This window comes from Hyposmocoma kahamanoa, unplaced genomic scaffold (assembly GCF_003589595.1).
Source record: "Hyposmocoma kahamanoa isolate Upper Pololo Valley unplaced genomic scaffold, ASM358959v1 102, whole genome shotgun sequence".
Lineage (NCBI taxonomy): Eukaryota > Metazoa > Arthropoda > Insecta > Lepidoptera > Cosmopterigidae > Hyposmocoma > Hyposmocoma kahamanoa.
Window position 1 is genome coordinate 17525949 of NW_020653337.1, and position 23096 is coordinate 17549044.

General features: G+C 36.2%; 1 protein-coding gene across 8 annotated transcripts in view; it reads left to right on the forward strand.

The window, feature by feature from the left end:
- Window positions 1-23096, forward strand: part of LOC113234980 (neural-cadherin) — a 536163-nt gene that overhangs the window by 388637 nt on the left and 124430 nt on the right. The window contains exon 1 of one of the 8 annotated variants that reach the window (XM_026470542.1): window positions 2709-2904. The exons of 6 other annotated variants lie outside the window; for them this stretch is intronic. In XM_026470542.1, coding sequence (XP_026326327.1) covers window positions 2853-2904 — 52 coding nt within the window. In that variant the 5' untranslated portion in view covers window positions 2709-2852. Of the gene's footprint in view, window positions 1-2708; window positions 2905-23096 lie in introns of those variants that run through there. One more of the 8 variants, XM_026470535.1, reaches the window with a different exon arrangement.

Here is a 23096-nt window from a genome sequence, read left to right on the forward strand (position 1 = left end):
TCATTATCAATATCAGTCTCGCGGGGTTTAAGCCACAGTCCGTCGTGCTAACCCAATGCGGGTTGGGAACTTCACAGGTTTCCCGAGGTTTGTGAACATTCTTCGACGTGCAGGTTTCCTCACAATGTTTTCCTTTACCGAAAAGCTCATAACAAATTTCAGATTAAATTTTGCACATAAATTCCGAAAACTCAGAGGTGTGAGCTCGGATTCTTACCCACGGCCTCTGCTTGAGAGGCGGTAGGTCAAACCGTTAGGTTACCACGGCTCTAAAGAAAAACATTCAAAATTAAAAAATGAGACTTACAAATTTATAATCACACCAATTTGACTTACTGCAACATTTTTTTCTTTAATTGCACGACTTTTTACTCGAGTACTTTTGCCGTGCCGCTAAAGACTGACGCTTACTAATTTAACTTTTGTCCAACCTGTCTAAATAAATAAAACGGAGATGATAATTATGACCATACTAGACGACGTTTCATAGAGTCGACGAAATTCTCCAATATATTTATTTTGGTATTTTCTTTTCTTCGGGAGGACTGTAACAATTGGCTATAACATAAACAACTGAAGATCAACAACAGAATTAATTCGAATCACTGCCCTCAAGCGAATATTGCCCATAAAAGAAAATATTGATTGAAAACCATTGATGTGCATAGAAACAATCAAAACGAAAGTTTCTGGTAGGTAATCTGAAATCCGTTTCAGGTTATTTAGCCGGCCGGTAAGACCGAGCGCGAAATTCAGAGTATTTGTTATTAAAAGCCGGCTTGCCTTGAGACTTACCTCGAGGCTTGCATCCAAACTTGCTTTTGTACCACCTCCTCAAAGGGTTCTGAGAAAATAATTATGTTTATTTTACTGAACAGTTCCCAAACAGCGATTTAAAAAAAGCTGTCTATTTCGTTTTTGAAATAATTAATGAAGGGATAATTTGCCCTCTTCTAGTTTAGAGACATCAACACATCAAAAGTATCTATCAAGGTATTTTTTTAAATATTTGATTACCCTATTAAAATTACAATAAAAATGTATATGTAAATTTACTAAATTTTTTTTAAATATGAAAATGACCAAAAACCATTGATGTTGAAAATATTAATTTACAAACCCGATTTTCTGTAATTAGCAAAAACATGCTTGATCCCTAGACATTTTTGATGTGTGTAACGATATTTTCGTAGTGTCAGAAATTCAATAGAATATTGGAATAAATAACTAAAAACCTATGACTCAGCTGTGTCCTGTTGTCCAGTGAATCATGTGCTGAAAAACGACGTCGACGTCCCGATACACGATGCAGTTTGTTTGAACATTAACTGAAGCGAGACTTGGCAATTTTAATATGCAATCAATATGCGTTAGTTATTTATTCATTAACATTAATAGGCGAAATGTATTCAACCTCAAATTGTGGTGGAAACTGTATCGGCACTTGCCTATCGAAATTAATGATCGAGGTAAACTAACTGTTACAGACATTTTAATTACAGGGTTCGTCAAGCATACGGCTGTTGGCCTGAGTAAATAAAACAAAATGCCAGCTAAAGAAAACAGTATTAGTAATACCTCAGATACTAGGTATAGATATTTATTTGGTGTGTGAAGTCAGGTTGTGATTTCTACACGGTAAACTAAGTTTTAGTAACAGTAGAGCGAGCACCTTGTGAAAGAGTACGTCCAAGGAAGTACTGCCGCCAAGCAGTAATGTCAGCATTACTGTGTACCGGCGCTGATGAAATTACAGGTACGTGGGACTTGTCAACTTATATCTAAGGGTGATGGGCGCAGTGGCAGTGTCCCTTAGATCTTTGCGATTTAAAACTCTGAGAGACTGCAACTTTTATGGACAGGCGTGTAGCTTACCATCAGGCGCACAACTTATTCGTCCCGTCACTTGATATTATAAAAAAAAGTTATACCATAATACTTAGCTGGCATTTTTTTCTCATCTATCAGACCAGCTGTTGCAAAAAGACGAACCCGGTTTTACAACATAATGTATATTTTTTAACTGCCTCCATCTCCGAAATGTTGCTGCTCTGCCACGTAGAGCTCTCGGGTTCGATTCCTTGGTCGGTAGAAATATTTGTATGTCCTACATTTATTTCTCTCGTGAGTTTGGGTGTAATTTGTGGTTGACTATGTATCCATGGCACCCACGATACAAGGTATCCATAGTGCGGGGCTATGAGTGTGTGCGCGTTTATTTATTATTTGATTTATTGTTATACTGAAAACAAAATGTCAACTGAAGTATTATGGTGTATAACTTTGTTATAACCAGTATAAAAAACTAAGTAATACCTCAGATACTAGGTAAAGCATTTATTTAGTGTATGAAATCAGGCTGTGTTGTATAATGTATAACCATGTTATGTCATAACGATTTAGCTGGCATTTTGTTGCAAAATTAAAAATAAAATGCCTGCAAAATTATTATGGTATAACTTGTTTATATCCTGTAGAAAACTTTGATTTCATACACTAAATAAATGCCTATAAAAACTGATTAAAACTTTTAGTTAATATTCTTAATAACTGTTAGTGTAGGAAACAGATAACAATGATGAGTGTTGTTTTGTTTAAAAATAAAACTCGTTTTGCATCCGCCGCTGCCGGGGCGTAGGTTGTAGGGGCGAGACGGCAGTTCGCTTCAGGGCGCCGGCCGTGTTGCGTGCCGCTCCCATCCGTCTCCCACAAACCTCGGGATAAAAATGTGTAACATAAATCGTGCTTGGTGAATTTTTTTTATTAATGAGTGGCCCACTAAGGGTAGTGTGTGATCGTAAATTAAAATCGCCATGCGGTAAGCGCCGCCGGTGCTAGCACCCAGCGCGGATATGGTGGACCCCCTGAAAATCTTCTGGGTTTTAACTAACAGCACTTACTTAGGTATTTCTTTAAGCTATTAGTAAAAAGTTTTTGCTTGTTAATTCGTTGTATAATGTTCTTTTCTTCTTTTTGAAATAATACTAGATTTATAATAGATTGAGAAATTCTTAAAAATAGGAAATGAAACTATTTTTCCGGATTTAAATCGCGTATATATTTTTTTTTTTCAAACAAACCAACGTTTCGGGCCCTTTAAAGGTCCCATGGTCACGGTAGACATCATCGTTTAAATCCGGAAAAATCGTTTTCATTTCCTATGTGTAACAATCGCGAAAACCTAAGAACTTGATATAATTCTTAAAAAAATTACGAAAAAAAAAATTATTAAAATAAATGGTAATTGAGTATAGATGAAAAAAATTCCTTACGCATATTTTTTTTTACGATAGACGAAGTTATTCAGGAATACATGATAGATTTGAGCATTCATTATTAGGTAGCAAACAAACACAATAGCTTGTTGATGGATCTAATAAGATTTAATTTATTAGCATAATTTAGAATAAGTAAATCAAAATATGAATTTATTGCCGTTCAGAACAGAATACTAACCAGTGTTAGAGAAGTATGTATTATGTATTTCATGAACAAACTCGTCAGTATATCAATATATAATATCAATTTATGGTACGTTTTGTCTTTGTTTCACGAGTGGGTAGAAATATACCATCGAGTGCTATACCATTAAATGGACGGCCAATTGCTGGCTAAATAATAATAATAATAATAGATAATGTTACAAGGACAAGGAGGCTAAGCTACATCCAATTAATCGTCATCATTATCAACTCATTTATACGTCCCATTACTGGTCACGGGTCTCTTGTCAGGCGATGGTTCAGGCCATAGTCCGCCACAGGATGGTTGCGAACCTTGTTCGACGTGCAGGCTTCAGTTACGATGTTTTCCTTCACCGAAATGCTCATGGTACATTTCAAATTAATACAGATGAAATACATCAAGCACCAGCTTCGTTGTTCCACAGTGTACTGCTGTAATTTACCTACTAAGATTTATATTGTTTTGTATTTTGTGGTGATACGAGTAAATAAATAATATATTTTATCATTTATAGGAATATAAATAGCTTATATATTTGTTTTTTTTTTCCCAAACAAATCAACGTTTCGTGCTTTTTAGAGGACCCATGGTCACGGCTGACTGTCAAATTGTAACCTTTGTGAAAACCTAAGAATTCGATATATTTTACAAATAGTAATGGCGTAGCAGGGTGAACGCTTGGAAATGCATATGATTTCTGACACTGGCTGCACCCCTCTTGAATACATGTACAATATTAAGGTTACAAATTATAAATTTGCATTATAATTTGATATAAACAATACACGTAAAAAAGGAGCCTTAATTACACAATCTTCATAGTAAAGCTATATACATTTGAATCTTAGAACCTAATTAACCTAAAGTGTGATGCCTAAACTAAGTCAATGATTACTTGTATTTTAGGCATCTTCTTTGAGCATTTTTCCTTTATATTACAGTCTAAAAACAGACTTTACATATTTATTTAACAATAAACTATTAGTTATTTGTGGTTATATAATATAAATTAATAGTTATGTAAATATGTATAATTATGAAATAACTTATAGCAAACCTTCCGTACCATCGCAAGTCTACCTTATTCATGGCGAAATAATGCAAATAACCACTACTATTATCACCAGCAAGTCGATAAGTCTTTATTACCCCTCTTACGACTCTTCAAAGACATTTGAAGCCGGTAACCCGCGTTCTGCCAGTAGACTGCCCTAAACTATCTTCTTAGAGAAGAACTTTTAGTAGCAGTAGATAGAGCTCCTTGTGAAAGAGTTTGTCCAGGGCAGTAAGTACTGCCACCGTAACTATTTCTGCTACCAAGCAGTAATGTGAACATTACTGCGTTCCGGTTTTGAAGGATAAGGGTGCTGGTGAAATCAGGGTAGTGCAATTTAAAGCTCTGAGTGGCACTGTAACTGTTATGGACAGGCGTGTAGTTTACAATCAGGCACACGACTTGTTCATCCTGTCACTTGATGTTATAAAAAAACAAAACTGTGCCCAGCAACAGGAACAAAACATATACTCATATTCGTATATCAAATATGCCTGTTTGTCATAACTAACGCATTTACAGTTTGGTAACTTTCGAGATATTTTGACACCAAAAATTTTTTTACTTTAAAAAATGTCAATTACGCTACTTTTTGCTTTACTATGAAACTGAAACTAAATAAGATATTAAAAAAACCACTTATAGGGGTTTGTAGATCTCGTTTTGCTGATTCCAGGTATGTTAATAACTAAATTTCGGTAAAAATGGCGATTACGTTAGTTATGATAAGGAAGTCAGTATGGAAGTCAATAACCTCTCAAAAGAACGCAGAAGCTTTACAAATGATCTTCTAAATTCTAAAATATCTTCTGGATTTGTTTTTGAAGATGCAAAACAAACACCATCTTTGATCTCGCAAACAAATTTAATTTGAATTTTAATTGGTTTTATTAGAAATATATGTAAATGCAATATTTACTAAATGGAGGAATTTTCGAATTATTTCGTTTGCTAGAAAAATCTTGAAATGACTGAAGGGATATAAGAATTATGCAAAAATATGGACAAGGGTTTTGTTTTTGTTCAAAATGTGTGTTGTTGGCAGTTGTAAGTTCTAAATTTGAGCAAGAATCTCATATTCTATCTCTCTCTTACTCTTAAATTTATGCGCTTATTAACAATTTATAGGAATAAATGACAACTTAGAAGGAAGAACCAAAATACCAATGTAATGCCAACCTATATAGGACATATAGATGATTATCGCTGCCGGCACCCGACCATGAACACTGAAATTCAACCTTTTTAGTTGATAATAGTGGTCTTTTCCCTCTGTTATCGTATTTGAATCACACATATACCCAATTCCATACAAAACGTTTTGTAACATATTTTAGTTTGACGTACTTATCCTGAAAGAGTAAATAGATGGGTTTCTTAACATTGCATTGTATGCGACCGATATACTTCTAAAGGTCCTATTTGTTCCCCCGAGAAGCGGCTAGTACGTCATTTACGACTAGTTTTATAGGCCATTACGCCTTTCGATGGTACGTCGACCTTTATGCCTTCAATATTTACATGCAACAAATAATCATTGTAATGAAGGAAAAATATTGCCAGAATAACAAAAGAAAAATACACAGTAATAGATTTTATTGTATTAGGAACTTGGGATATATGTACGTACCTATTATTAGTTTCTTTTTATTTCACTCTGTTTATGTGAGAAATTTGTGCGGCGCTAAAGAGATTTTTTTTTTCAAATGACAAAACACACAAATATAGATAACGTTCTTCCAAACTTTGTAAATGTTTATCGGGAAAGTTCAGCACATTTTTTTCAGGAAAAGGAAAACTTGTAAATCACTTTATTATTAGCTCTTATAACACAGCGGTTGCAGACTATTAAAAGCAGTTACTCATTAAGCTTATTATCGATATTATTCATTCCAATGAGGGCCTCATTACAAATAAATTTATCGACGTCAACTTAGTTCAGCCTTCCATTTTAAGGGTACCTAGAAAGGCTACTCACGACGTATCTTACGGAAATTATCTGTCTGTTTTCATGGCGATTGAAAATTCTTATTGTACATTTTGAAATTACTTTGTCCCGAAGTATTTTATACAAGGGTGGTCGTAAACGACTTTTTAGAATTCAAGTATAAGAAAACTCAGACTCTGCCTTTCATAAAGTTTGTCGTGGTAGCTTAAGATATATTCAAGAATTTAAATTTTAAAGTTTGCTTTTATGAGTTAATTATTATACATACAATTTATTACCAACTAAGACGTGATGGCACGGTCCATAATTTCCAAATTAGCAACTTAATACATTAGAGCAAATAAATGTTCAACAAAACTTCATTATTACTAGTTCAACGCAATGTGGAATTTCATTTAAACTCAGTTAATGTACAACAACTTGGAAACTTTTAGACATGTCGGTAACATTGGGTGCTCTGTTAGCACTAAACCTTGTATCGCAGTAAATTATGGTAAAACATTGTTGTGGTAATACAAATCATGGCGACTGCGCTCTGCTGACATCGCACTTTGGTAAGCTTGTGAGTTGACAGGGACGTTGTCAATTATACGGTGAAAAGATAAAGTGTGTGTGAAATGATTTGGGTCGCCCATTGTAGAGTTGCGAGAGATGAGCCTGCCCCCGGAACACCTGCTCCCGGGTGAATTGATTCGGTGACCGACAGCCGCCTCGACAGGCCGTCCGCATCGCGCCAGATGAGAAAGTAATCCAATGCCGCACTCCGCGCCGTACGCTGAGTGCTCGCGAATGTAATCGCAGAACCACTGACCGAACACAATCGGCCAATCCACGTCACCGAGCCCTTTTATACTAATGCGACCTATTGAAACGATCACTACATTTGTAACGCGACGGTTTTCCGTAAATTGTGCGTGAGAGGCCGATTGGAGTGGCGATCGGATTTGCCAATCCACTTTGCAGCTCAGTAAAAACAATCGAGCTACTCCATTTTGTAGATACTTGTTTTATTTGACACTTTATGAGCCAAATCTTGTTCTTCATAATTTTTTTTTACTACAATGTCTCCAGACACGCCACCAACAAAGTTAGAAATATGTTAACGTTTCTTTTTTACAATTTTCGGCTTACTATCGCTGTCTTAACTTCTTCTTGACTTAAGCGTTTTTTTCCGTTGTTTTTCGCTATTGAACTGCTCCTAAAAAGTTCTAACATAAAATTACAGAGTTTTAACGGGAGTTACCGACTTCAGAAATACGAGTAAGCAACATATATTTACCGCGTACTTCACACTGAACTGCTTTCGATTCAACGAAAATTTACAGATGGATTAAAAATATTTTTATCCGTAAAGTAAACCATCAAAGCAAGACGGTAGTAAACAAATATTGGCAAAGTACTGCTAGAGAACACGAGAATGTACCACTAACAACGCAAACTCAACTATCAACCACAAGCTTCTGTAATTAAATTTACAGAGCTGCCTTTGGCCGCTGATCGCAAAACTGGATTTTAGGAATTTTAAACTACTTACTTTCAACCGCGTACGCGTCTAAAAGCTTGTAAGGGGCCAAGAACACGTCCAGCTTGACACTTAAGACTTAAATTAGACTTTATGACGTTTACAATAAGAACGGTTCAAAATCCAAACTGTCAAGATTGGTGTGGTCTTGACTGTACACAATACTGCGTCTCCATCAGAAAAGGTAGAGTTCACTTTACCTCCACCGCCTTTGATGTATTTAATGAAACTGAAATTTCTTCTAAAGCAACTTCCTCCGGGCAAGATGCTGACTTTGCGTTACTTTGACTTCACTGAATTTTAAACGGTGATTCTTTATATTACGTTCTTAAGGAAGTTTTTAAATGAAGATAAATGCTATTCTGGGATTTAGCTATCATATATTAATGTCCCTCCCAAAAGTAATTAAATGGTCTTTAAAAATGTGCCGGCGGCAATGGTATCTATTCATGGCCTATCTATTTTTATCTACATTAAGTTACGTATGTATTACATGTGAGAAGATTGTAGCTACAGAATCCCGACGTAGAGACTGGTATCTTGAGACGCCGTGTTTTATCATGCCACCTGTCAGGCAAACATACGAAATTAGTTTTCTTTCACCAGGAAAGATAAAATAGGCCTCGGAATATTCGTACCTTTGGATATAATTGTAATTTCGGTAGAATAGGAAGTAAATGTGTAAATGAATGCTGACGCTTATTTGTTTACAGCGTATCATTGCGTAGTATCTGTAATTGCACTCGTTTTGTAGGAAAATTGTGGTCAATAATGATAGTATAATTAATAGTACAAAGATCGGAACCTACGATCACAATATTCCGTAGCGTCGCTCTGCCAACTGGGCTACAGGTCAAATTAGCAGGACGACGAAATTCTTCATTGTGTCTTTTTTTATCACCAAGTGACGGGACGAACAAGTCGTGGGCCGAGTGGTAAGCAACACGCCTGTCCATAACAGTGGCAGTGCCACTCGGATCTTTAAAACGCAAAGGTTGGAGGGGCACTACCTGCGCCCGTCACCCTGGGACGTAAGCTAACAAATCTCATGTGCCAGTAATTTCATCAGCACCTCTACCCTTCAAAACCGGAACACGGTAATTGTCACATTACTGCTTGGCGGCAGAAATAGGTAAGGTGGTAGTACTTCCTTGACGAACTCTTTCACAAGAGCTCTACTGCTACGTGTATAAAAAATAGTGTCTGTTTATAGATCTTTGTATTAGGTTTATTTGGCTTTTAAAACTAGTAGAATTTTTCGCAAAAAAGATATGAATATCACGGCAACACATCGTAACATTAAAAAAACCAATAATGATAGTATAATTATGAAATTGCGTTTGAAATAATAATCGAACTCAGTATATTATGAATTAAAAACAGGCAAGGTGTTTTCAATTAAGAGTATTCATATACAATGCTATAATAAGTGCCATTTACTGAACAATCATTATGGAAGGGTGTCGAGAGGCTGTCCGGGACACGCGCGGTACTTATGCGATTTTTTTTTATGTTGCTGTTGGGTCCAGCCGACCGGCCCCGTGGCACGAGCACTCGTCCAGACAGTCTTGTTTATTTAATTTTCTCATGCGGACAAAACTGCTTAATGCGGACAGTCGCATTTCGCTACAATACCAGTGAAAGTCTAATTGAATGCTCTTGGACCAACTGTAAAGAGAGATATGTTATTCACGTAAAGACGTTTCCCAAGAACACTGCCCACATTGTGTTATTTAATTGAATCACATCTCGTATACTTGCGATTGAATTACCTATAACTTATTTATTCCCAGAATTCTCGTTACACAGATAGAAACTCTTCATAGTTAATTAATTATGTAACAGACCAGTAAATTTCCGGTTACATGTTAATTAGTCGAGTGAACTTGTGTCAGTAGATAATGTTGACTAATTTGTGCTATGTACCCCCAATCGATTCATAAGTTTTCAACGCTGTGTAGAGGGATTTCTGTGTACCATATTGTCGGGGTAAAGGTAGAGTGCCATTATTGTACGTGCTTTTTTGCAGTTGGCTCTAACCACTCGTGCTTGAAAAAAACCAGAGCAACCGACATAGCCCAAAGAATTGTAAAACTTACGTGGTAGTGGGCGGGGCACGTAGCTAGCAGGACAGATAGCCAATGGGGTCAAAGAGTTCTGAGAGTAACGACCGCGTACCGGAAGACGCAGCGTCGGCGGATCACCCACTAGGTGGACCAATGACCTGGTGAATGTTGCCAGAATACGCTGGAGGACAAGTAGCACAAGACCTGTCGTTCTGACATTCTTTGGGGGAGGCCAGAGATGAGCAAGCGCCACGGGATGTACGATCCGTCGGTACAAATCAGCCAGGAGAAGTCGTCTGCTCGCGTCGGAGGTTTAATCAGGACTTCATCGTCCTTGGTCAAAAGTAAAGAAGGTTAGACATCGTTTTTTTTCCAAACGATAGTCTGTCTAATTTCGAAATCCTGTCGGTCTAGTAAGTCTGTCTTTGTGGTCTGTTATTTCGCTGGTTATCTATGGAGGCTGAACGCGACACTCGCGTTTTGACCTGGCGCTTTGTCAACGTTTAAATCGGGTTAAAACCCATAAACCCCCAAAATCGAGAGCAAAAACTATTACAACTACATATTTGTTGTAAATCAAGTTTTGTTCAAATTGAACGATATTATTTTATTATTTTATGATGTAAACGAATACTTTTTTTTATTTATTTCCCTTTCCATTATATCTACTCGTTTGAAAATCACATTAAAATAAATCGATACAGAAAATCGTTAGATCGTACTTAAATCGATCTTTATAAAAACCAAAACGTAATGTGCATCCTTAGTAGTGAGAATCCACAGGTTTGCAAAGTGGTTATTGAGAGGAGTTGCCTCATTTTTCGTCTAAAAAGATTGTTTACATCAACTCTGAAATAAGTATGCAATTACACCAAATCCGTATTCGCAGTTTCTATCCACGGTTTTGGGTAAAACACGGGGTTAAAACCCGGGCAGGTTAATTGGGTTTTTACCCACTGCCCATATCCGGGGGAGGCCTATGTCCAACAGTGGACGTTTTTCGGCTGAAATCATGGTGATGATGACACGTGTTTGTTGCATACAATTAATGTTCTTCGGAAATCGGAAGTACCATAACCTGTCTGTTGTGTGGTGTGTTTTTAGAAATGTAATATTATATTATATTATTTTACTTAACTATATTTAAAAATAAAACAAAATTCAGCACTTATTCGAAATTGTTGGTCAAGGTTGTAAGCTGTCACGGTGGGTGACTGACATCCGTAATAGAATTTTTTTTCTAGTATGGCAAGTCAGTGATCATTTAGATTAGAATTAGTCTACAGCCCAATCTTTTTGCACCTTATTTAATTTACTTAGCTATTTTGTAATTAGGCCTTGTTCAATAAATTATTAATTATTAAATTATATTAAATTGATTAATAAACAACCATTTATATGGAGTACTTAGTCCATTTTTAACAGAAAAGTGAACAGGGGCCCGGTGAAACAAAGCGTCGACGTAGCACACTTTGCATTCACCGTAACATACGAGTTGCGTCTGAATAACTGCCATGAGTATACAGCGCTGAAGTTTATTGCGATTACGTGAAATGTTTTAAATATTTGACCTTGTTATGTAAAAGCACGATCGGAAATTATATGCTGACTTTTCTCTAGTGAGCTGAGCAAACAATTAAAAAAACATGACAAGCTATATTTATTTTATTGAATATCGTGATATTTAACAAGAGCTGAGGCAAGCCGAGGTTTAGATTAGTCATTTTAATTGTTCACTATCAATATATGTATAATAAAAAGGATGTCACTGACAAAATTCCGATTAAGTTAAATTACAATGATATGAATATATAACGTAACATAATTCAAGATTTAATTATTATTTATTAATTTAATTATTAAAATTTTTTAGAATACTATTTTGTATTATATATAGTATTCACCTAAATTGTAGTAACATTTGTTAATTAGGTATAATTTCAATTTATTAAGAAAGAGTGAGTACTTCTTCTCGTTCTTAATGATTGGCGGAAGATCGTTGAATATCTTTACCGACATCGAGTGGGGACCTGAGCTGTGTAATTGTAGCTGAGATTGTGGCGGAAGCAATCTATTGCTTAGATCGATAAAGATCCAACAACACCAAGAAAAAATCTTCGATGTGACAGGAGACTCGAACTAGATTATGTTGCCACACACAAACAAGACATTCTTTAATATTTTTTTTTATGATACCTAGTGACGGGAGGAGCAGTCGTGCGCCTTGTGGTAAGTGACACGTCTGCTCATAGCAGTTGTAGTGCCACTCAGAGTTTTAAATCGCAAAGATCTAAGGAGCACTGCTACTGCGCCCGTCACCCTGAGACATACGTTGACAAGTCCAAAGACAGGCACATAGGATAATTTCTTAATAATTTCACCAGCACCCCTACCCTTGAAAACCGGAACGCAATAATGCTACACACATTACCACTAATCGGCAGAAATAGGTAAGGTACTTCCCTGGACGAACTCTTTCACAAGAAGCTCTACTGCTGTTAAAAATATGATCACATAACTCCTTTGTAACACGTTCTAATCGTATAGAGCACAATTGCTGAAACAAAAAAAAAATAAAACAAACAATTTTAATTATTATAGCAAACATTGAAAATAATTAATTTATTCATGTAGCGTTGCAGGTAGCAAGTAGTAGTAGGTTTCATGCAAACACTAATAGCACACAATAAAAATAAAATTTGTTGTTAAAAAATGAACAATTGGAACAACTATGGAAATTGTCAAAAATAACCTTCATCAAAAAGTACACTTATCTGTGTTCGTTCTTTGTCACGAAGTCATTAATCTTTGACTGTAAGAGGACGTGCAAGGTACATAAGCGATATATCATGTAGGTACCTATATTAATCGTTATCTAAACTGAAAATGTCTCTGAGTCGTAATCTAAATGCGGAAAATGGAAGAGATATTGACCAAGAAAGGATATTTTCGCTACATTCAGTCGAGTATAACATACAAAACACATTCCGTCCTTTGTTACAAAATATATGTTTTGTAGCGTTCCTGAAGAGACAGCGTTTATGTGACATCCGTGTTCCACATTTCTTCTATTCAATTGCATCGTATTGAATAATATACATAGAATTATAGCAATACAAAAATAACGGTCGTAGTACAATAGCAACTGTACCCGTATCAACATTACACGTACCCCTTTCAGGGTCGCCCGAGGCGTTACCAGGAATTATATAACATTTGTTACGTACCTCGCATCTCGAGATGTTCAACTATGTCTGCATGTGAAAAAATATAGCCTTGATCGCTTATACAATTGTTATAAAACTTTGCGCAATATTTTTCTTTTGTAAAGCCTTGACAGATTTTTTATTTATAATCAAAACATTGTTTTTAATTAATGCAAAATGTTGTGTAATGTTTCCTTATTTTATTTGTACCTAGTCAAAGTTTTGAAGAGGGTAGTATCAGACATTTGTAAACAATTGCTGATTGTTCCTTTGACGGATTTATTTTAACTTCCTTTATCCTTTACTTTTCTTTACCTTTGCGATTTTATCTTGTAAATTTTAATACATACAGTTTAGAATCGAAAAATTGGAATGTTTTCGTTTTATCGCGAATCGAGCGATAAAATGTGTAAGAATGGGACCCTCGTAAATTTCTTGTCTTGTTTCTCGATTTACCTTTGTGTCGGACAATCTTGATAGAGACCCAGGGCCTTGACGCCTGTTGGGATTAGATGTGAAATGTCCTGCGTTCAAGGCACATCGGAAATGACCGCTGACTCATACACGGCACAACCCTCAGGGAAATCAACACACGATTTGTGATACTCATCTCACGTCGTTGTGGACATCGTGATTTACAGTATTTCGATAATGAAGTGGCAGTAACTAATATCTAAAGTACATATAATAAGCACGAGACGAGACGACGAGAATTGAAAACAGTACGCGACGTGGGTTTGGAAAGTACCCAGTTCTACTTTTTAATGCGGTATTTAAATAAATAAATATTAGACAACATACATACGTTGCTCGGATATCAAAGTAAACAACTAAAGCACTGGAGTTATGGACTTCGGAAACAACGATGGTACTGTAGCAGGCAGCTTAGGTTTTATATTTGGAATTATATAAATATTAGATGGTTGATATCAAACGGACATTGTAGAAATTCTAGACCAAGATTCCAAATGGAATACATGTTATATTTATGAATAATCGTCGTTTCTCTCATAAAAGTACCTCTTTCAAAGCAATCTGAGTTACATCCTTTATAGTACCATAAACACCCAGACACGAGACAGTATAGAAAATTTAGTTTTATACGTTGACCCGACCGGGGATCGAACCCGGGACCTTAGATACCTACACCATGTAAACAGGTGTGCATGCTACTCGACCACGGAGGTCGTCAATACGTGGTACTAAGAAAAATAGAACAGCGGATGCATTTGCACTCTGCTGTCAAGCTCTAGTTGCATTCGCTGGGTACACTGTCCTCCCAATTATTTCAGCTGAAACACGTTTACTGCTTGACAATGATCCTCTAAACCTTGCACATTGCCCGGTGTTGCGCTGCTCGCATCCAGCGGATTTCCTTTCCTACTAAACATTATAACTATTTTAATACCAACACTAATTAAGTACTTTTTTTGCGAAACCAATATTATGGATTGTGAATGCGTGAAATAACAAGTTATTATTATTGTATATTTTTCTTCTTTTCGTATCGATGGCATATACTCAGGGTTCGCCAGACGTACAGGTAAGGTACATCGTGGACCATCGTCCTTTCGTGCATCCCGTGTAGTAAAAAATAAGTATGCACGAAAGTTTTAGTCAGAATGTCTTGTAATTTTGTCGTCGATTTAGTTTCTTTGTATCTATTAATTGCCTCTGTGGCCGAACGGTTACCATGCGGGACTGCCATAGGTCCTGGCTTCGATTCCCAGGCCGGAAGAAATATGTATATGGGCTACATTTATTTCTCTCGTGATTTGGGTGTAATATGTGGTTGTCTATGTGCGTATCCATGGCACCCGCGACGCAGGGTTACCCTAGTAGCCCTGTGTCGCAATACATATAATTATATAAAAATACATGTAATTATTATAATTATTTGTAACTGTATTCATATTGACGCTTCTCTTAGTTTTTTAGTTATTTAAAATATAATAAGGACGAAAAATTATTGTATACATCGCTCTGTAGCGATATTAAATTCCTTGATTAGTTTAGTTCGGTGTGTCTAAATTATTTTCTTTTCAACTATTCAAAGGGATAAATTTCCGGGTTGTTGTTTGTTATCCTCTCTATCCCTGAGGATTTAAGAGATAATGGGCGTATTAATTTTCTTATATGCTACGTTAAAATTAGTACGCCCATTTTAGATTATCAAAACTTAAGTCCCTTTGGAAACTATAAAGCGCACCTAGTCCATCAAGTCCAGTTATAGTTTTTTTTAACGTATCTATTAAAAGTTTTTGCTAATACATTTTGGCAGCAAGGCTCATCTCACACGATGTCGTATGCCAAAACCAATTTAAGCACTTATATCACACACCGCTGTCGCCGTGACAGCGCTGCCAGAGACTGTGCTACTAATTATTATCACTAGCAAATCTCAGTAGTATATGTTAAAAAAAAGACCACAAACAACATTTCCTAAGTAACCCCTGTCGCCTAAATGATTTTAATGTTTTCTTGCAATCATCCAATCAATGTTTTGTACGGAAAGTTTGAAAGAAACTCGCGAATCAGCTATAACTTTATCGGTGAGACTTGCTCAGTATAGGAAATAAAAATAAAAGTTTATTTTCTACTATCATAAACTACAAAAGAGTTAGGAAATGAAACTATTTTTCCAGATTTAATTCGCGTATATTTGTTTTTTTTTCAAACAAACCGACGACACGGTTGACTGTACCATCTGAGTCAACCGTGACCATGGGACCTGTAAAGGGCCTGAAACGTCGGTTTGTTTGAAAAAACAAATATACGCGATTTAAATCCAGAAAAATTATATCATTTCCTATGTGTAACAATCGCGAAAACCTAAGAACTCGATACAAAATTGTTGTTTACATACATTAACAAGTATTTTACAATATGTGAGGGAGCTGGGTTGAGATCTAAATTAAGTCGAAACTTGTGCTATAGCTTCCAGCATCTTAAGGTACAGTCACTTCATAAAATTGAAAACGTTTGAAATCGTAAATTAAGGCTAAACAGGAGATAAAGCTCAAGTAAATTTACACAAAGTTCGGCTTGTTTACGAGCACTGAAACTCCGATGGTCCAGCGAGTACTCCTCCACTTTAAGCTCTAGATAGAGACGTACAGGTCCCGGATTCAATTACCAGTACAAAACAAGTACAAATAGCTTCTGATCTAGGTTGTTCTCGTAGTTCTCTGGACGCTAATTACTCTGGTACTCGTAGCACTAACACTGGTACTCGTAGCACTTACTCTGGCACTCGCAATATTTACTCTGGTACTCACAGTACATTCTCCTGTACTCAAGAACAAAGTACAACATACATAATTCCTTTATTTTCAATTTATTTGAAATTTCGTGTTTCCGTAACACATGGATATTATTTATTTGTTCCTCATTTCCAATTGTTCGGATAGGAATACCTCTACGAGTGATGAGCATTTAAAGCTAACGTGTCGGAGGCGGGCGGACAACTGTAAAGTTAAACAAAGCATGTTCCGTCCATACAAAAAGCAATCGGGAACATGTCTGGTAGATGAAATCCGGATAAACAACGCCCAAATCCTCTATTGATGGCTCACAGTAATACTTGATTTCGTGGTAATATACATACGTATAAAGTGCATCAGGTGTCTATTAACTCCTTTATGGACAGTAGTTGAATGGTAGAGCACACAACACGGAAGAAAAAAAAAACAATGAAAGCGCTGTCGCCAAAACGTACACAAACATATGACAAACACTATGAAATCTTGATAATTATTGGTCATAGTTTCTAATTTAAAAAGATGTAACAAATTCAGAATTGTTAATATAATTGAAACTTTACTTTTGTCGCTATATCGTTGAAAGTTTAATAACTTTATTGCAATTTACGACGTCTTTATTTTATATTGAAATTTTATTCAACGTGCTGCCATCTTGCTATCAGTAGCTGTACTACGACGAACGATTAACATCTGAACGAATAGAAAGTAGTATCTTCTCGACAAAATAAGTCTTATTTAACGCATACATTGCATAATCAACTTTATTCCGATCAATTTAAGTTTAAAATGAACAAAACATTCATGAAGCATATTTTCGCTAAACTTTCATACGGGACTGGCGTGGAACTACTGCCCATGAACGGGCTAAGTGCATGAACTGTGTATTTTGTTTTTACGATACTAGTACAGATAATAGACTACAAAAAATACGTAGAACTATTAAATATGTAACTTTATAAATCTAACAATCAATTGTACAAAAAAATTTACATTAGGTAAATATTACATGTATTAAAAGGAAAAATATTAACGAAAACAATAACGTTATTGTTTGCTTTAATTTGAGTACAGTGTTGTTTTGTTCGTAATTTACGAGTACATAAAAATGTCACAGTATGATTTCATAATCTTTCATAATGAACCATTTTCGGAAACTTGTCGTCAGTGATAACAAACAGCCATGAAATACGCACAGATCGAGTACATAAACTATATAATGTTCGATCAGTTCGACTAATGTTTGATAGGGTGTGTTTTCTGCCGTTCAATATTCCCTATACATACTTGTCGAGGAAGTTTATTTCTTACTTGCATACCTATTTTGAATTCCACAACTTATTCAAATTTCAGTGAGATATTAAATATATTCTAATATCATAGATAAACAAATTGCTAATTGAACTGTAGGTGCTTTGTAATAAAAAAAAAATATATTTATAAACATCATAAGCAAGAACAATTTGAACGAGCGTTTAGCTTTTGGGTCGCTCCCATATTTTTTTGTCATTTAATTACGCTGAAGCTGGTAATTACAATATGTTGTATAAAGTTTTTGTTTCACGATATTTTTAAACCTCGTAAACATTACATTATGAATATCAACTGGGATCTTTCAATAGAACGTGTAACGCATATGTACAGACGACAGCATATTAAACATTGACGGATCTTATTCCGTTGCTCCGGAAGCGATATTTGAGACAAAGTATAATGTCAACAGCGCAACAACTGTACGTTGCCCCTTGTGAGTTTGTGATTACGACTGTCAAGAACAGCCATTCTGTTCTTGTTCCTCGTATTACTATAGTGTGTTTAACTATTTTTCTCAAAAAAGATATTACCTTTTTACATAAATTACATTTTCATAAATGTACTGTCATACCAGTGCGCAGTGTTAGAATGTTTAATTCCTAAAATTTATCTCTGAAATTACTGTGTTATGAATATTAATAACTGAGTATAGTTAAGTAAAATAATTAAAAAATAATTAAAAAGATATCGAGTACTAATTTTTTCACGATTGTAATAACGCACTCATAACGCCGCACTAGGGAAACCCTGTGTCACGGTTGCCATAGACACACACATAGACAACCACAAATGACACCCAAACTCACGAGAGAAAGGAATGTAGGCCATACAATTGTTTCTTCCGGCCCGGGAACCCAATCCGGGACCTCTGCGTGGCAGACCAGCAGACCATTCAGCCACGAAGATAGTGACTTTTTAATTTTTTTCGGATCTAAACCTGTACTCATTTTTCGTCCATTTACTAACTGTTTGAGAAGAACGAACTTATTACTTTAAAAGGCATTTTCTTCGTGGATTCGCTTAGCTTCATAGATTTTTCGGTGTGGGTAGATGTAGTTAGTTCGTGTGTGAAATTGAAAATCTATAGCAATCGTATTTTACTATTTTTACGACCATTACGGCACAGACCGTTAAGCGCAAAAAGCAAATCGAACGTGCACTGTGTTCACACAACTATAACTGTATAATGTTATATAAATACAAGTAAAACCAATGAGTTGTCAATAGCACAAACTCTGTTTGATCACAGAAGAAATTCGATTGCAAACAGGTTATCCGCAATCTATATTTCGATGACATTGTACATTTATTACAATTATTAACACAAAAATTGAACACTAAGAAAAAATTCCTTCGATCCGGCTGGATTCGAACCAGCGTCTTCCAGCAAACCGTGCTAGACACTATGCCAATTAAGTCACGGAACGAACTACTAACGCGCGACTAACTTGCTGAAAATTTTTTTTTTGTTAGTGTTCGATTTTTGTATATATATATATATATATATATATATATTATAATTAACAAACTAGTGGAGTAATCACGACAGTTTTCTTAGAAACATAATAGAAGGGAAGATCGAAGGAAAGAGAGGCAGAGAAAGACCGAGACGAAATTATTTAGATCAGATAAAGGAAACAGTTAATGTCGTGTCGTATCAGGAAATCAAGCCTAAAGCGCTAAACAGATTGGAGATTACTAGATTACTCCACCGACAAGAGCCTAGCTCTTAAATGAGAAGAAGAATATAATTGTTGTAGTAAGTGTAAATAAAATAATTGAATAGTGGTGAAAGATCCTGACATTTAATAAACACTTAAAACAATGTACATTTAATTTAAGTTTCGTGGTCATCAATAAAAACTGTTCTATACCCCATAAATTTGAATGCCGCCAGACCATTTAGAAAGGTCGTTATTGTACCAAGGTAAATTTCGTATTCTGCAGACAGTGTTTTACGTTTGCAATCGCATTTCGCGTAAAAGAGAACAATCCTCAATTTATCTTCGATAGTAGTTAGGGGAAATCTGATAAGGCGATCAGTGGGACGGACGGTGCGATGGCTTTTCCGAATTCGGTTACAAGGCGATAATTGCCGATTTATCGGTAGGTGCTATGAATCTTTCGAGTTCCCATTTCTACCGAGTAGAGGCAACTAACGACGCTCAGGCACGCGCGAACCCCGGCAGCTCTTGACAAAGAATTTCATTACCAGCACGTCCGCTATGCGAGTGTGTCCTGATGGCATAATAGTTGAACATCTGCTGACTCATTCTCACTACGACACCTATTTTTTTTCATGGTAATGAAACTGACAAACAAATAGAGATGCTGGTAATGATCGCCGCTGCCTTTTTTATAATACCAATTGACGGGAAGTACTAGTTGTGGACCTGGTGGTAAGCAACTTGCTTTAAATCGCAAAGACCTGAGGGGCACTCTGAGACATAAATTGACAAGTTCTATGTGGATGTTGTTTCACCAGTACCTTTACCCTTCAAAACCGGAAAGCTTATATGCTCATATAGCTGCTTGGCGGCAGACACAGGCAAGGTGGCAATACTTTCCTGGACGAACTCTTTCACAAGGAGCTCTACAAACGCCTGCACAATGCGATACTAAGTGTAAGCACAGGTAATATAGCCTTAAGTCTTATTTGCCTTTGATTACGCAAGCTGCTTTGCGGTAGGATTATGGATATGTAAACAGATTACGAACTTATTATAACAAACAGGTGGGGTAATTTCACAAAAAAATAATTGATAATAATAATAACACACACACCAACATAGCCCCCGCACTAGGGAAACCCTGTGTCGCGGGTTCCATGGACACATACATAGACTACCACAAATTACACCCAAAACTCACGAGAGAAATAAATGTAGGCAATACAAATATTTCTCCCGGCCCGGGAATCGAACCTGAGACCTCTGCGTGATAGTTCGGCGATGGTAACCGTTCGGCGACAGAGCAGTTGATCTCAGTACTAAAAAATTCGACCTCAAAAGTCATTCATCCCTAAGGGATGCATACTAAGGTATGCATACTAAGGTATGCCATCCTTAGAGGTGGAATCTTTTCTTCAAATCTAAATGGGACCACTACTGAGGTACCCTCTTTCCAATAAAAATCATCAAAATCGATCCACAAATGCCCGGATCAAAAAAGTACAGTCGAATAGAGAACTTCCTCCTTTTTCTTTTAAGTTTTTTTTAAGTAAACTTAATATTAAGTTTTCGTAGATTATTTAATTGTAATGTGGCCATTAGGCCATTAGCCGTGACATTAGCATAGATTTTAATGACTGTACTTATCCTAACAGGGAGTGCACGAAACTCGCTTTCATCAGAGCAGTCTGATGGCCCTTACGTAAAGAAGCTTTGCTTGAAATTAACAAACTATTAGCTGTTGCTGTAATAGTATTAAAGCCGGTGATGTAATTATTATCATTATTGAATTGTCTCAAAGCGAAATGGCTTTCTAACGTCTAAATGTACCGACAGCTGGAGACAATCTGTGTATAGTCTTCCACTTAATTACTGTTCAAAGAGAGTTTTGTTGAATTGGAATCCATTTGATATTAGTACAAATTCTTTAATAATATACTGTGGACATTTGGCGAGCGAATTCAATAAAGTAGGTACACAAAGTATAGCTTCTTGATATCTCAAAATCTCGCTTAATTTGTTTAGTAGCAGTAGGCTCTTTTTGAAAGACTTTGTTCAGGGAAGTATTGCCACCTTACCTATTTGTTCCTTTTGAAGGGTAAGGGTGAAATTATAGGCACGTGGGACTTGTCAACTTTTATTACAAGGTTATTACTGCGCCCGTCGCAGTGGCAGTGACCTTAAGATCCTGGTGATTTAAAACTCTGAGTGGCAATGCAACTGTCATGTACAGGCGTGTCAATTACCACCAGGAGCACGACATGTTCATCCTATCACTTGTTATCGTAAAATAAATCTTTTGTAGTGTTGGAAATGAAACTATTTTTCGGATATAATTGGGTATATTTGTTTTTTCAAACAAACCAACGTTTCCACCAACAATGGTCACATTTTCAGGCCCACGGTTGACCATGGGCCTGAAAAGCCTCGAAACGTTGGTAGTGGTTTGAAAAAACAAATATAATCCGATGAATAGCTTCATTTCCTATATTTATACATAGGAAATCGCGACAACCTAAGAATTTGATATTTTATAGTGTTTTATAAGAATTACAAAAACGTGCGAAGTGTTTTCAATGTAAAGTTTGAGTGTATGAGTGTGTAGTATCCTGTACATAAGTGACTAGAAAAGGAAACTATATATCATCGTGACAAATGGCGGTAACGTGAATTGATCAAAGTTTAGCACATTAATGACTTTATCGTGATTCTCACTTTGAGACGATAGCATTATTTTTTATGGCCATGACACAGTTCTGCAAAAAACCCGGGGATTCCGCCCGTCGCATGTTTGTCAAAAACTCACCCGCCGCATCGTTAGCCCCCAGGCCCCCTCAAACGTGATTAGTTTTTATTGCTGTCCATTTCGCTAAACTTTCAAAGTTCAAGAAAATAACGGCTACAGAAAAACTGTTTTAAACCTAACGGAAAATTGCATTTAGTTTCACAATTCGAAATATTCAAGTTTACAAAATTTGAGAGTATTAAATATGTTGTGCCCAAACAAAACTCTATATAAAAGCTTTAATCGTATCTACCAATAAAGCAATCATCATTAATATTTAACAAGTTTTTCATTTAGGAGTAAGAAGAACAACAAGATTCAAAATCATTAATCTCAACCAATACACCGGTCTCCAGAGCGCCTTCGCTAGCTTAAGTAAACAATGACAAAGTATTGATTCTAACCGATGTTTGCAGTACCTCCCACTTAATAACTTAGCACTCCGTTTCATATTAGTTTGGCGTTTCCCTGACCTATGTAGCGATATCGTTAAGCAACAGTAAGCGAAGTCCACTGGAGGCGGTTTTGTTAAGTACAGAATGGTTGTTTACTGAGCCTCGGAGCGACTCTAACTCCACTCCTTAAGGTTTAATGTACCACGAGACTAAACATTACTAATAAAGCGGACTTTTCGTACAGGGACCTAATTTATCATTGTTAGACTTTGCCTCAAACGAAAGCATTTCCAACAAAATTTCTTTTTCACGCGACCCGACTCGAGCATGCTGATTATCATTCATTGGAGATTTTCCAATTAAGAATCTGACCGATTATTTTTCTGTATTGTTTGAATTTCGTACCTTACT